At 41.4% G+C, this 16,396-nt stretch overlaps 1 protein-coding gene across 2 annotated transcripts in view; it reads left to right on the forward strand.

Annotated features, from left to right (window-relative positions):
• The window catches only part of ZNF536 (zinc finger protein 536), a 227,223-nt gene that overhangs the window by 118,863 nt on the left and 91,964 nt on the right, over positions 1-16,396 (forward strand). The window contains exons 5-6 of one of the 2 annotated variants that reach the window (XM_042821849.1): positions 369-1,949; positions 13,254-13,335. In XM_042821849.1, coding sequence (XP_042677783.1) covers positions 369-1,949; positions 13,254-13,321 — 1,649 coding nt within the window. In that variant the 3' untranslated portion in view covers positions 13,322-13,335. Of the gene's footprint in view, positions 1-368; positions 1,950-13,253; positions 13,336-16,396 lie in introns of those variants that run through there. The other variant, XM_042821848.1, reaches the window with a different exon arrangement.

Genomic DNA, 16,396 nt, shown 5'->3' on the forward strand with positions numbered 1-16,396 from the left:
CCTTTTAAAAAAAAAAAATTTGTACTTTTAATGATTACTGTGGTTGAAATTGTTATGCTTCATTTTCATAATCATAGCTTTTAATTCTACAACAGTTTTTTACATGTTAGATTAAGAAGAAGATGGCTAATTGTGTGTAGTTACCATGTCATTCCAGAATAGCCCCACATTCTGGAAATCTGCTTTAGAAATATTCAGTTTTTGAATTACTCTTCAATTAAAGGCGTTTCTTTTTTAAAAACGAATTATTAGCTGTAAGATCTTGTTTTCAGGAAGCTAATAATGATTTTCTTTTTCTTTACTCATCTATGCACCAAAGTGCAGTTAACTCTCCTCCTTTGTACTTGTCTTTTTATGCATACACATAGGTGAGAAGCCTTACAAGTGTCCGCATTGTGATTACGCCGGTACTCAGTCTGCGTCCCTCAAGTACCACTTGGAGAGGCACCATCGGGAGAGACAAAATGGAGCAGGACCACTGTCGGGGCAGGCTGCAAGCCAAGAACACAAAGAAGAGACATCAAGTAAAAGTTCTGTGTTTATTAGACCAGATATACTGAGGGGAGCCTTCAAGGGGCTTCCTGCTATTGATTTCCGAAGTGGCATGGTCTCACAACAGTGGGCGTCAGGAATGCTGTCTTCTGGAGATCAGCAAGGACAAGCAGCTGGCATGTCATCTGAAGTATCTTCAGAAAACATGAAGGGTTCTGACTTATCTTCCAAAGGAACACACTTCTCTGAACTTGGCCGTGCTTACCAGAATATGGTTGGGAACGGCGTGAACTTTCAAGGGTCTTTGCAAGCTTTCATGGACAGCTTTGTCCTAAGTTCTTTGAAGAAAGAAAAAGAAATGAAGGATAAAGCTCTATCAGATCCACTTTCAGCAAAAGCTCTGGGCGCAGAAGGAGGTGAGGAAAAGATCAACAGCAAGTCCTCCCAGAGAAAAACTGAGAAGTCACAATATGAGCCTCTTGACTTATCCGTAAGGCCAGATGCAGCCTCCCTTCCAGGTTCATCCGTTACTGTGCAAGACAATATTGCGTGGCACGGCTGCTTATTTTGCTCCTTTACCACTTCATCTATGGAACTAATGGCTCTGCACCTCCAGGCCAATCACTTGGGCAAGGCTAAACGTAAGGACAACATCATAGGGAACAACAAAGAGCAATCTAGAGAAGCTTCAGCCTCAGTCAACAAAGTGAGCTTGCTCTCTGCTTCTGTGCAGTCCAGCAAAGAGGCCGTAGTTTCAAACATGCTTAGCCAGCTGGACTCAGCTTCTGAGAAAATGACCCAAGGACAAAATAAAGAGACCCTGGGAGAGCAAAAGAGTGCTGCCTGGCCCAGCCACATGGAATCCACTTTTTGTAATTTTACAACAGACTTCTATAAGCAGTTTGGTGTTTATCCTGGTGTTATTGGCACAGGAACACAAAATTCTTGCACCAGTAATGAATCTGAAATAAAACCACAGTCTGAAGATGACCCAAATATTCTGCTCTCTGACTCTGTAAATAAAAGTGCTACTGATGACCTTTCTGACATAGCTTCATCTGAGGATATGGAATCTTCCAAGGAGGAAAACATTGAAGATGAGGACATTGAAACAGAACCAGATATTATGAATAAGCAGTTGTCTGCCCTAAACAAGGAAAGCAGTGAAGGAGGCGACAACATACAAAGTGCAGTCACCTCACAACCAGCACAAGGGCTCGTATCGCCACTGCCACAAGCATCAGAAAAGCAGTGGCACAGTCAGAATCTTCTATCCTCCCATGAAACTGCACAAGGAGTGATGAAACCCGAACAAGTTCAGGGTCCGCAGGTCCTGGAGAAGCAGATGAACATGTTGTCAGTCCTAAGAGCTTACAGCTCTGATGGCTTAGCAGCCTTTAATGGACTTGCAAGTAGCACAGCAACTAGTGGATGTATCAAGAGACCTGACTTGTGTGGTAAGTTTTAGACCTTCTTTTAGACCGTTTCAGAAAACACTTGTGCAGAATCACGAAGCTGCTCTTTAAATATACTTAGTCATGTTTGTTAGTAATACATTTTTTTAAATGTTAAACCCTGTGGGCCAAATTCTAGTCTTATATGTGGTCTATTTCATTGAAATCAGCAGTGCTGCATGCATATACTTACACAGAATTTTAGGAAGAACTTGCTTTTAAACCATAGTAGCAGCAATATAGACTATCTGTGCTAGTGGCATCTGAAGGGGATATTTACTGCTTTAGCATACTCAAAGGAGGAAAAGGTTTTTAAAAAATCACATGGTAACTTGCAAACTTTTCAGTATTCTGATACAAGTAAGAACCCAAGACAAACACTGGATGCTCTGCCAGGCAAGCCTTGCGCGTTCTCTGTCTGTCTCTGTCTCTCTCTGTGCTTTTACTTGGAGTGCATTCAGGTTCCATGATATCCATTAAATCAAAGGCCAGGTGGATGGAATGCATCTACCTTTAATGAAGAGGTATTCTTTTCCTTTATCTCCCTCTCCCCTCCCTTATTTTTTAATAATTATGTTTTTCTGAATTGTTTCAATGGCAACTATACAATAGTCGCCTTTGACAATTTTCACTGTCCTAATAGAGGTTGTACAAGTTGTGGTTTGCCTAATTAAGAATATGCCTCTGAGTAATTAAAACAACAGTGCACCAAACAAAGCCCCCCAGTTTTTTACCCTTGATATAGAAAACTGACAAAAAGGAAAGCTAAATCCGTTTGGAACAAGTGAGACTGAGGACTTTCCTATTTATCTCCTGTTTTGTAAGCATAGTGCTCGCTTGAAAGAGATTTTAGAATGTAAATCCGTTGAAAAACAGTATCACTTTAAAAAGCAGAGTCAGCAAAGGACACAAAAACTTCAGTAATGTTCTTGTTTCATTTAACCTTCAAACGAATCAGAAAACTCATTGTCAGAGCTGAACGTGCATAAGAAAATGTATTCAAGTTTAAAATAAAAAAGAAAAGAAAAGAGAATGTGATCAACAGTTATAAAGCTCAACAGTTTAAAATGAAACCCTAAACCTGCAACCACTTGTGAGTGGTTACCCTGGTTAAGTTCAGGTTGTTAGGAGCTTTGTTTGACTCCACTGCTTCTTCGTGCCTCTGCCTGCTTTTCCAAGTGTGTTGGTTGGTCTGATAGAAAAGTACAATTTCTCCCAGCAAAGTTTCACTCGCTTGTATTCTTAGAGAGCATTTTTGCCTTCACACTACTGTTATTACCTAAGCTGAACCCCAGGTGCAGGTGTTTGCCAGTCCGTACTGTAAATTCCTGTGTCTCTGTTCACTGAGAGCCAATGAGGAGAGTTAGAAATAGTTCCAGATTCTTCAAAATCAGTAGTTAGATTTCTGGTGTTTTATCATAATTGGTACTTGCTTTCAGTTAGGAGCTGGTAAAACCCTTGGATTTTTTTTCTCTGTATTTGAAGATTACAAACAATTAGGTGCCAAAAATGCATCAGAGTAAACAACTAAACAAAAAAAATTGGAAAAATAAGATCAGTTGCTTTATACAAAATATCTTTATACTTCTTCTCAGACACAAGATTTTTAAAATGACAAAAACAAAACCTCTCACAGAATTATTGAAATGAGGTCATGTTACTTCCATTAGTTTTTTGTTTCATCTTCCAATCAATTCAGCAGACGTTTTATGATGGCTAGAGTTTATGTGATTTTAAAGACCATATCCCTTTCACAAGCTCTGCCCAGTGATAATGCGTTTGACTTGAAGTATGAAGGGAAAAAAAAAAGCCAACAGAAGCTTGTCTGTTCTACTTTTTAAGCCATTTTAAAATGGAAAATGCAGCGCGAGGCCTCTTTTCTCCCCCCTCCAAAAATAGCTTTTTCAAATTCTTACTGACATTCTGTTATTTGCAGAACATAAGTATTAAGGTTGAGTATTTAAGTATATCATTTCATTTTTCTTGATATCTCACAGCAAAAACGGATGAATACGAACAATCCCTCTGTCAGTAGTTCTTATTCATTTCATTGATTTAGACACCACCCTATTGAAAGTAGTGTTTTTAGGGAGTTTTCATTTTCTCAGTGACATTTTGTACTGTGAAATCACACTCCATCTGTGCATGCTAGTGTGGGGAATCTCACCTGATGTTTCTGCACTTGCAGATTAGCCAGCAGGAGCGCTTTGCTAATTTATTAGCCTTCCTTCCCTCTTGCACAAAGCCCATGACCCGAGTCGTGGTTCCCTTTGTTTCCCCTACTCAGAGAGATCGGGAAGCCTGAGGCCCACTTCCAGCACCCAGTCCCGGGGCTTGATTCTTGTGGCTGTTTGTGTTTTGGGGGACTCCGTGTATTTGCCTTTCTTTTTACAGCCAATGGTGGGTGGGTGTTGGCATCTCAGGAGAGAGCACTGACACCCTTGATAACATTCCTTGCACAATCTCTGGTGCCCTTTCCACAGTCAGAGCACAGTTGAAATAAGATTCTCAGTCGGCTGAGATTGCATCTTTGTTTGGCCATGTTAATTGCACTAAATTTCTGGCTTCGTTACAACAAGCTGGGATTTTCAGTGATCTGTGTAGATTGTTTTTAGTTGGCAGATTTTACCTTTAAGAGAATGGGTCCATTTTTAAGCACAAATCTTGGTTTAATTTCTAGAGGGCAATTCCGCCAATACACATTATTGTTCTGAGTAGTCATCCCTCATGGGGAAGCAACCCTCAGTTTCCCTGTATATAGAGCAAGAGAGTCTGGTGATGTGCCTGTAATTTGTTTCTGCTCCTGTCATGCTTTAGGCTGTAGGGGTGAAAGGCACAATTAGAAAAGAAAGAACTAGCATCACTTTGTAATAGAGAAATTTCCATGCCAAAATACTGCTGAGAAAAATCACAACAAATCTCCTTTACACATCTAGCAGAATAGGAAAGAACAAAAGGAAAATAAAAAGTGTAATTGATGAATTTTTAGTCTCCTGACCTTTTCTAACTTAACTGTATTTGTTTCCAGAGTCTTAAGTGACTAAACCCAAGAGCTGATCTTGTCAATCTTTGCTACCATGCAGCCTGTAAGAACAGGGATGTGCCTTTCACTGCTGCTTGCAGCCAGCAGCCCAGGTCAGGGAAGGAGCTGTCATGCTGGGCTTCTGGCTTTGGCAGCTGTCTTGAGCATCCACGTAGTCTGCTTTCACAGCTCTTGCTCATTTGAGAAGTAATGCTTGGAGTTTGTAGATCTACTTTCTATTTAAGATTTAGAAGATGCTTTCCATTTCTGCTCTTCTGTTTCTCTGCCTGGCTTCCGTTATACACATAGCTGTATTGCAGTAATGTTCCAGCTCCTGGTCTAAGTTGCTAATTTATATGATTTGTAGAGCATCTGTTTATGACAAAACTCTTTCTTGTCTCTCCTTCCCTTTCAGTCTTCCTGCTTTGTGGCTAAGACGGTAAAATATCCCTAGCATTTTTTGCTTGAGATGTATCTAGGCTTTCAAAGAACTGCCGGTGGACTACAGAACTATTGGCCAGAGATGGTCTGGGGCATTAGCTGGTTGTTTAATGGATTAGTGCTATTGAACCCACACTTAATGATGACCAAAAGTATTAGTTCCATCTTGTCCCTCTAAATCTAATTTGCTTCCATTCATGCTTGCTTTCCTCTGCAATTAGTGCTGTTTTCTCCACGTAGGCTCCACCTCCCTCACTTCTTTCACTGTATGAAAATAGGGCAGGGCCCTTCTAGTGCACGGCAGCAGCTCTCACGTTCTCCCGCGAAGGGCTGAGCACTTTCAGTTTCCTTTTGAGCAGAAAGTGTTCAGCTCTGTACAGAATTATTAAATTGTTCAGCATTGTAACTTTCTGAAATACCTTCCAAATGTGGAACTGTAGCACAGACAAGAGGGCTGGGCAAGGGGAAGATTGACTGTGGCAGATTATTACAGTTTTATTGTCACATAATTATAGTGCTGTACCCCAACGTTGAAATAGTGAATTTAGTCTTTGTAAATTGCTTCTTGCCACAGGTGTCAAAACCAAAAGGATTGTAATGCTAACCCCTTCAGAACCACCACAACACGTAACATGCAGAAAAAGATTTTTAATTGTTTGTGTGCCTTCACCTTATTGCAGCTCTTTAAAATTATAAAATCCACATTAAACAGAAGCAAAAGTCCTATATATCCGAGCTGTAGGGCAGCTCTGTGGTCAGGGAAGGTCCTCGGGGCTGCACCAAAGCGCAGTGCTCAGAGCCGTTCGAAGTATGCCCTAATGCGGTGAGTTAAGTAACCCAGCATTTCTGCCTTTGAAGGGGTAACCAGAATATTCTCCTTCAAGGCAGAAGGAAATACCGTGGAACCTTTGCTGCGGTCTTTTCTGTACCCAGTGTGGTGCCTGAGGAGGCTGCTTCAGTCGCAGCACAGGGCCTGCTCTCGGTTTGAGCCACAGTGCTCAGGGATCAGTGCCTGCCCTCGTGCCGGGCTGCAGCCACTTCTGGAAGTCGCAGTGCCATTTGCATGGCAATATCAAACCAAACTCATATGGCTTGCTTCCTTTTTTTAATTAACTGGGAATGCCAGTGATCCAGTGAAGTTTGTGTTGCTGGACAAAAGGGCCGGTCTGTGAATAGCACTGTATTTGCCAAATGGTTCGCTAGTCATTTCAGTACAAACAAATGGATGGTGTCTGTAAGTCTGCAAACACTGTTGACATTTAGCCTTGTTTATGTTACTTTCCTTTTGCTGCATATTTTTGGCTAGAAAAGATACTGTCTGAATCAACATTGACTTCCTAAGCAGAAGCTAAGGACCCAGTCTTGCATCCCTCATTCTCGATGAGTGGGACTACTTACCTGACTAAGGATTGCAGAATCAGGTCCTGTGTTTATTTGACTTTAAATTTTATTGCTATTTTCATGTAATTTAATTTCATTGTATTTTTTTGTATCAGACATTGGTCCAGCGATAAGTTTGATGTCACTGTTTTTGTTCACTGTTGGAAACTTATTTCTTAGAGTTTTTCATATTGCAGTGTAACACTCCCATTCCGTTAATGTTTCTGGAAGTTAACCCCTAAAATATCTGATACAGCTCAGTTCTGAGTACCTTCTATTCCCAGTGAAAGTGGAGGCATTCAGTCCCTCCCAGCACCAGATCTGAAAGGGGGATTGTGTTTGCAAAAGAAGGCCTCGGAATGTGCCTCGATTTCAGACATCAGTGGCCAGCCGCACCAGGGCAAATCCCCAGCACAGAAAGGCTTTTCTTTTCTTTGCAGGGACAAAATAATGATGTAAGCCTAGAGCCGTATGATTTTGCTCTAAGTTTCATCTCCCAAACAATATATTCTTATTGTTTTTGTCATATCCAGGTCAAATTTAAATTATAATTTAGGATTAGGCAGAGGCATAGAGATGTTTCCAGATCTTTGCAAAGTGAGACAATGCTCTGGTTTGTGTTTCGGTTCAGGAATATATATGCTTGTGCCTGAGGTGTAGTATTTCCTACATCTACACATACACATACACCTGAGCAATTTAGGCATCCTTTTAAGTCAAAACTAAGTGTACGATTAATACGTATTACGAGGCCAATTTTAAACAATTAATTTGACAGCAATTATAATTTTATTTTACAGGCTTTCAGAAATAAATAACCAAATTCATCTTTGTAATCTAAAGAACTTAGAATATCTTTATGCTGAGGTGATCTTGCTATGCATAGTGTTGCATATCTGGGATTTCTGGGGTTTTGTCCCTCGTATCTAGAAACTTGTAGTGCCGGGGATGAATAATTACCTGAGGCTTATTAATTGTTTCAGCAAAGAAAAATATATACCTTAAGTGTAAGCATTAATATATGTATACACAAAGCATCCACAATATATAACAAACCATCATAATAGTACAAAAATAGAGGTCCTGAATATGTTCTGTTATTTATGTGTTTGGCAAGCTTAGGGAATGGACTTTAGTATGAGTGAAAATTCTCTTAACATTTTTAAGGTTATTTATTGTCATTTCTATTTGAGTTTTTAATGGTCCTGTATTTTGTAATGCTTTAGCAGGAAAAAATACTGTAGTTATCTTTTTTCATATTCTTTAAGCAATATTTCTAGCTTAATATATTGTGCCAGGTTTTCCAATATTAACCAAGAAAGACAGTAAAATTCAATGAACAGCACTCTGACATCCACAATTTAAAACCTGTGACTGAAGTGAAATGTGTAAACTTCTAGTGGGTTATCATGTGCTTTGGAATAGAGTATTGTTGGAAGTAATTAGAAAATATATTAAGGTTTCCTGGTAATGAAGGTATGTAAGTTTTAATAATTGTTGCTTTCTGAATAAGTGTCAAACTATATCTTTAAATGTATATGGAGTTACAAGTTAGGTCACTTCTGAATGGAATGTAAAACAATACTAAAATGCTTCAATAACTTATCTCAGTGTTGCTAATAAAAAAAAAGCTGTTAACCATTAGTGCAGTTTTGAGTCATTTTGTTAATTCATTCAAGACAACTCTGCGCAACTGTTTTATCTTTCGGTAGACTGAGGACCACTCGTGCAATCCACGGTTGGCTCATGCTGTGAGAGGCAAAGCCTACAAGGCAGCTCGCTGGCCTTTTTGAAGCGTATTCATTCAAAGCGCAGTCTCTTAAACGTGGTTTGCCATCAGAAGAACGCGATGCGTGGTTAGGCAGGCTAGGTTTGTTTCCTTCGGCACAGAAAATTCCTTGGCAGTGCGGGAGCTGTGCCCCCTCTCTCGCTGGTGCAATCCAGTGAACGTTTCCATGGGGGCCTCTGGGTTAAAAATGAGTGATGCTGGATGGGTGTGTAAGTCCTGGTGCCTGGCTGGCCAGGGTGAGCTGCCGTGTGCGGGCCCAGTCCTGCAGCTGGGAGCCAAGCCCAGTGAGGGACAGGCGCTGCCCATCTGTGAGTGCACGGCCCGCCTGACACCTTTCTCAGTTCATCTCGTCCGGTCTTACGTTGTTACAGTCTACAGTACTGCCCACAGTGCTTAACTCTGCTTTTCATTTCCCATGGAAGGAATGTGTGGTAAACGTCCTGAGACTTGCCTCACTTCTCTCCTTCATGCACAGTGCTCCCAAGGTAAAGGGAGCATAGGATAACAAGCAGCCAGTCGCGTTGGTGCCAGTAATGTCGCTCAGGCCTCTGGTAAGTGTCTCCAGGATGGGACCCATAAGAGGTGGCCTATTGTTCGCTGCACCAGTCAGTAGGCAATGGAAGTTAAAGGGGGACTGGGGTTCCCAGTGTCACATCTTCATTAATGCTGTCAGTTTTGAATAGCATATTGGTACTTTTTATTTATTCCACTGAAACACCATGAGTCAGGACCTGACATTTTAGCGTTCTGTGTCATACTGAGAAAAATCTGTAGTTCAGCAGTAGGACAATTATATTATTTTGGAAGGGCTAGAAATAATACAGCATTTGTGAGACAACTGTAACATTTATCCAGACTCAGTGTGAGATTGTTCTTCCTTTTATTTGGAGAGCACTCCCAAAAAAGTATCAGCTGGGAGCAAAGAAAAAAAGACATGAAAAAGTGGCAGTTATGAATCCATTTAACCCCATAGGGTATAATCTCATCTTGTGTAGTACTGCTGGCTGTTACATGCCAAAACTTCTACACAGTGAGCTGTGAATGTAGTCCCTATTGTCCTGTGGGCAATATGACTAAGGAAAAAATATCTCTCTGATACAATGGAGCATTTGTCTGCATGGCATAACCTAAGGTCCATAACATCTAATCTAAAGTTGTAATTATACAGCTGCAGTCACACCATTCAAGTGAAGGCTGTGTCAGCACTTGTATTATATAAGAAATCCTGTTTTCAAGGGTTGATGAGTCATATGCAAAAAACATTTCTCACTAAACAATTGTTCTGGTTGTTCCAAAGCAACATCTAGGTACCGGCCTCCCCCCTGTAGGATGTAGTCGTGCATTCTGCAATATGCCATGGTTTAGCTTGGCACTCTATTTTGCTAATGAATGTATCTTTTACAAGCCAGGAAAATGCCTGAAAAGTTTTGATTTCTGGGCATTTTTATTATTGTCAAAATACAAACTAAAGAGCAAAGAAGTCCAGGGCAGGCCAGGTTTTCACTGATGAGGATTTCAGTAGGTGAAAGTTATTCCTGAGAAATGTAGAGTTAGGATTTATTTTCCATTTTGTTGTCCCTCGATGCTGATTTACGTCTCTGATCTGAACAATTTCCTACAAGACTCCTACTGCTATTTTATTTCATAGACAGGCCTTAAAATGGACCCTTTCAGGCTAACTGGAGCTTGTGTTGCCATTTGAAGCAGCCATGCATTTCCTGGCAAAGAGGAAAGAGGTTTGGTTACAGCAACAGCACGGGTGGATGAGGAGCATCCCTCCAGCACAAACGTCATGGGAACATTCTTAGGTTTGAGAACAGATATCAGAGGTCACAGCAGTTTTCTGAATACTTGAAATTTCTAGATATGTATTCTGGGTGAGAGTGACCTAAGATAGCAGATGCATCTTCCTGGAGCATTTCCTCTTAAAACTGGAGGAAATGGGGCTGCTCCTGCACTGGCTCTGCTGTAATGTCTGTGTTTCTTTCAGCCAATCTCCAGTGCGGGGTTTCTGTTGCCTGCATAGAACGGCCATTGTTCAGCAGTTCAGAGAGGGAATTGTGCCTTAATTATCTCTTACAGAAGGAAAAACCCAAGGCATATCCCAACATGTGCCATTAGTGGTGGGACGCGAGTCTTTTAAGTAACGTTTGAGGAGGGGAGCTCACACACAATCTGGCAGTCCTCACTGCTGCTGCCGGTCTACCTGTGATTCACTCTCCGACAATGGGAAAAAATAAGTTTTCTTCTTTGGATTCTCCATTGTGAAATGGAAAATCATAGTACTTGTCTCCCTGATGGGAGTGCTGTGAGGATAAATGAATTAATTAATGTTTCCAAAGCACTTTGGAGATGAAGAACATTTATATATGTCCTCAGTGTGTAAATGCTTCCTTCCCTGATGCTACAGTAAGTTATAAAAAAAATGATGAAAATGAACACACATAAAAATTATGCTTTGGATGTGGATATCACTGTCCTCTGCAGGTCCTGCTCGGGTCTGGGGGCCCGTTACACTGTTTGCTACTTTCTGTCCCCCCTGTGTCATTGCCAGAGTTACCCTCAGTTACGGATACCTGGCTGTGCTGTGGCCTTGGCAGATGCTGGGGCATGTAATCATGCTCATGGATCTGAGAACTGGAAGTGCCTGTTGTAAGGTTTTCTCTGAATGGCAGTGACACCAAATCAACACTTCTCAGTTCAAATTCTTACTGCTTGTTTTCCAGCATTACTATCCTGGATTAGGCTATGCTGTTTGTTTTGTTGTGTTGGTTTTTGTTGTTGTTTTTTTTTAAGTCAGGAAGTGCATTTGGTCCAGACCAGTTCCTATGTATAATGGGAAGCGTAAAAGGGATTCAGGGAAGGAAGACCAACGCCTTAGCCATGTAGAGATGTGACATTTATCAAGAGAGACATATAAGAAAGCTTTATGCATTGAAATGAACAAGTTAAAGACCAAATCCAGTCTTTCTCTAGGGCCACGTAGATGAGTTTGTGAACCTTGTGAGAAAGGTTTGTTATAAGACACATCAGCACCAATTGTGTCTCATTTTACTCATCCCTTTGTACAGCCAGCCCTGCTCCAGCCAATGCACTGGCTTTGGTTTTACATCCTTTTAAGACCTCCATGATAGGTTTCTAGCTGGTTCAGTGGCACGAGGGCCAGCCCCGCTCCTCTTTGCTCTGCTCATTGCCACATGCTGCAAGGGGCAGCTCCGGCTGGGGGAAGCCAACGACTGCCAGCACAGCCCTGTGCCTTCAGCTGGCAGCTGTAGCCATGCCAGGTGCTGGCTGACACTGTTCTAGCCAACAGCATTGGGAGTCTGATCTTCCCATCCTCTTTCATGGGGACAGTTCAATAACTGCAGGGTTTATGGGTGTATCAAGAAGTGTAACTGTACATGGTGGTGAAAAAGAGAAAAGAAACAAAACAGAAAAGCTTTCCTGCAGGATAGAGGTGGCAATCCCTTTAACATGACGGCTCCCTCTTTAGTTGCCAAGATGACTGGCAGCTGGATAAGGTCAAAACATGAAAACCCAGCCATGGGGGACAGAGCGGGCAGGGGAGGGGCCCAATCAGTTGAATAAAAAACGGAGCGTTAGTGCTGGGGAAGGAGAAAACCGGCACTCCCATCAGAAAAATCCTCACCCTCTGCTCCCCTACTGTTTGTTTGGGGAAAATGCTGCAGCTTAATCAGAATTATTTACAAGATAATGGTCCATTGTTTGTAGTAAGACAGATGCTGTCTGTGGGAATTTGGTGTTTTATGCTCTGTGCATTACAGTGCCATTGCTGTGTACAGATGGGATCACAGTGGTATTGTTGTTATCCACTTTTGGGAAATTTGGAAGATCCTTACCGTGAAAGGAAGATCCTTAAATAGGAAAAGAGTTTTCTTTGGCCCAGAACTAGGATTTCTCTTAAGGTAGAATGGTGTTCTTACGTGTATGGCAGAGGAAGAAGATGAAGAGGCAGAAGCACTGTGCACGAGGGTCCCTAGCTAGCTGGTCTTGATGGTAGATGTGATGGAGTGTGGGGATGGAGCCTGTGTGCCTGCCCAAAAGGAAGAGGTTCTAGTGTAGTATGTATGCCAGTGTTGCAAACATACTTAAGAAAAAAATCCTAGAGATAGATCTTTATTTCTTTAGATCAAAATGAGAGAATTTAATGTACAATTTTTTTAATGCTGGCAGAAACTCCATCTCCCATAAACATCTCTTTCTGGCCCAAGCAGGCAGTTCAATGTGGAGGCCCAGAAGCTGGCAAAGGGGCTTCTGGGTGGGTGACCCATGGCACATCAGGATCGTTGCACACAGGGAGAAGCATCCATGTGTCCGTCCCACCAGCTCTGTCTCAGCACTGCATGGGGAACAGCAGCACCCGCAGATCTGCCCCAAACCTGGGATGAAGAGACAGACAGCACAATTTGGAGCTCTGCAGGCTGTGTGCTCCACAGGGCCGTGCCCGATTCCCACCCTTTTCTTCTCTAAAACCGGTGGGACAAGAAGTTCCTCCTTGGGTCGCTGCACTTTGGGGCAGGACCTGCTGGCACGGTGCAGGACAAGGGGGTGGAGGGCTGTGTGTATGCATGTGTGTGTGTGTGTGTGTGTGTGCACTGCCTCTCTCAAAAAAATCTGCTTTTAGTGTGAAATAGCTCACATATTACCTCGGCAGAGACCGGTGTGCGCCAAAGGCAACCAAGAGACGACAAATCACCAGAAAGGCTCCAGAGGGGATTTTGAACATCCACGTCTGGTATTCCAAGATCCATTAGCTTTCAGGTAAAACGGAAAACAATGACCGTCTTTTTTTGTGTGCTAGATAATTAAGCTGTCTTTCCATCATTGCAAAATATTTGAGTTTCCCTGGAGAAAGCAGAAGGAGTGGGGATGGGGAGCGAGACAGGGACGGGAAGGGAATGGCTCAGTTGCATTCTTCATGGCACTGTACCCATTTTTTTGTGAAACAGAGTTCTCCAAGAATCCCCTTAAGAGCCAGACTGGCTCGTGAGATGTAATTCTGAGTTATTTCATTTTTCCTACGTGGTTCCAGTGGGATCTGTGTGGGGAATTCCATGGTTTTTTTCTCCAAGTCAGCATTTATTTGCAAAATCTTAATTTTGTATTTCCTGATGTTTAAACGTTCCAGCCTAATGCTCTAATAAGGATTCTGTCTGTCTGTCTAAATAAAGCTTTGTCCTAATGAGGACACCATCCATCTCCCTAGATAGAGCCATAACGACCTCCAGTCTCAGTGTAATTTTAGCTGTGCTCCTTCCCCACCCTCAGCTCCCCACAAATCTTTGTTTGGGGTATAAATTATCTGTTTTGGGACAAAGTTGTACAGAATTTCATTTTGGGTCAAGTGACTGAGCTATTGTCTGAGCCTCTGCTTTCTCCCTGAAAAGAGGTTTTCGCTTGCTCCCAGTTATGTGTTCAGTGCCTGCTTACTTGCAATTTCTGTTCATAAGACTGTGGGTTTTCATGCCAATGATTTTCTGTTTGAGTTATTGGAGTAGGGAGGTTGTGGGAGCATGCCAGTGTCAAAGGTTGTCGCTTGAATGATAATTAATAACATTATCAGACTGATTATGTGTTTAGATGTCCAGAATCAGGAGTGAATTGAACTTGTTAAATTTAATTCCTACCTCCGAATATCTGACTGTTTTCCGGGGCTGAGAGACTGGCTTGTTCACAAGTCTCACATTTGTATAAAGGACAAAATCGTGAATTTAAAAGGGCAACAACTAATGAGGGTTGCTGAAATTCCAAGCTTCTGGCTTGCGTAGGGCTTCTCCTACCGTGTTGCTCGCCAAGCTTTCGCTGGGGGGAAGGAAGCCCAGATCGATTATACGATAATATTTACAGACCCCCACCTCATTGTGTCAGCCTCTGACTGCAATGCTGAGGCATTGGAGATTGGAGATTATGTCTTTGGAGGTCTCGAAGAGTTGTCTCACATGTGACCGATTACCTCTGTCAGAGGAGGGAAAGCTGGGTCCCACCTCAGTGGGTGGGATTTGAACTCGTGCTTTCAGAGGTCAATAACAGGGTTTTTAGACCTTTGTGCCTCTCGGTCCCTTATAGCCAGACCTTTTCTGTTAAAACTGTTTAAATTACAAACCAGTAATAAAAGGATCATATGTGTTTCCCACTGAACAGGTTCTTTAAGGCTATTATGATAATTAAAAACATATGGTGCCTACACAAGTCAGAGGGAAACCACAGATGTACAAATTAGGTATTATATAAGGGTTTGTTTTTTGTTGGGTTTTTTTTTGCCCTTTTAAAAACAAGCCAGAGAAGTACAAAGAGAAAGGTGGGGATTTTTCTGGAGGTGGTGGGTAGCGCTTCGGATTTTAATCATGAAATATGTAAACCTCTTTTCTTATACATAATCAGAGCAAACTCTGATACACAGGAAGAAAAAAGCAGTAGCATAAGACTGCAGTATTTATGGAAGGAATAAGGAAACACTTTGTTTCATGCAAGTTATTGGAGACCAGGAAACCTTTTGCATTTTTTATGATGTTTCCCTGCACAGACATAGAGGATTATATTTATTAAATATTGAATTATATTGAAATTGGATTGATGCAGCCAAAGAAGGACATTTCTTTGTATTCCATTTTTTTTTCTCCTTTTTAAAAGGGAAATGTACTAATATTGATTGCAGCACGAGTAGTCATTTGTTTTAATTTAAAAATATAGGATTGATTTTGAGAAGGTGATAAATACTGCTAATAAAAAAACTCAAAATGGGGATTTATAATGATTCTCTGTTAAGTCAATGGTTTAGCGAGGCTAACTTATAATAAAAGTAGAGACGTGCTGAACTATCCATAACTAATGGGTTATTTGCCATTTGCTAGCGCTGCAAACTTCCCCTGGCTTGCTGGCTCCTGCTGCAGGAGGTGAAATTTACATCACCTGGCACTCCTTCTCTGCCTGCCAGTGGGGGATAGCCCCCATATAAAGGTTTAAAAGAGCACGGAAGAGTGGTGAGGAAGGAGGAATGGGAAGAGCCTGATGCTCATCCTTCAGGCTCCCAGCAGCTGAGCAGCTCTGCTGAGGAAAGGCTTTTCTTTTATCAAGTGAGTGATAGCAAACTCGGTGTTATTTCGCATGTAGGTATTACCATTTTAACTTTTACTGAGGTAAAATAACACCTTGTCACTCAGTGCAAATACCAATCACAAAATGAATTAATTGTAATAACTGTTGTCAACAGAACAAAAGACTTGTTGCTTTCCTAAGCAGATTTCAGTGCCACTGATAACTATATACAGGGTTTCCCATTGGGCTTATTCAGTATAGGTAGTCAGAACATAATTTCATCTGTCTTTCTCTGCACTTTGTTGCAGAAGTCTTAGAAATTGAGTTAAAAACCTGTATTTTTTACATTTCACTAAGTATATGTTTATTCAGTACTTACGCTTTCTTCTTTAAAACTCCCTATACATTTTTTACTAGCCAGCTAATGCTTTTTCTTGTCTAATCTATTAAAAATTAAGGAGCTTCTAACAGGCTATAGAATCTTTGTTCACCTCATGCCATGAGGGACAGTTGCTTTGAGTGAAAGTAAGGGCAGTGTTCATACCACACAAAATACAGTTGTGCTGCTGTTTCTTCTTTAGCCAGTTGTCTTTCTCCAGAAGGAACACTGCTGTAGATGAGTGAAATTTCTTTTGTTTTTTTCTTTTTTCTTTTTTCTTTTTCTTAAAAAAAAAAAGGAAAAAAAAAAAAAGAAGGGGGGTGGTCAGGAGAAAAAATGGCCAAGAAAAGCAAAATTCCTCAGTCTTGTGTTAGCCACAGATT

This window comes from Centrocercus urophasianus, unplaced genomic scaffold (genome assembly GCF_019232065.1).
Source record: "Centrocercus urophasianus isolate 14NV4802_14NV808 unplaced genomic scaffold, USGS_Curo_1.0 seq_2, whole genome shotgun sequence".
Classification (NCBI taxonomy): Eukaryota; Metazoa; Chordata; class Aves; order Galliformes; family Phasianidae; genus Centrocercus; species Centrocercus urophasianus.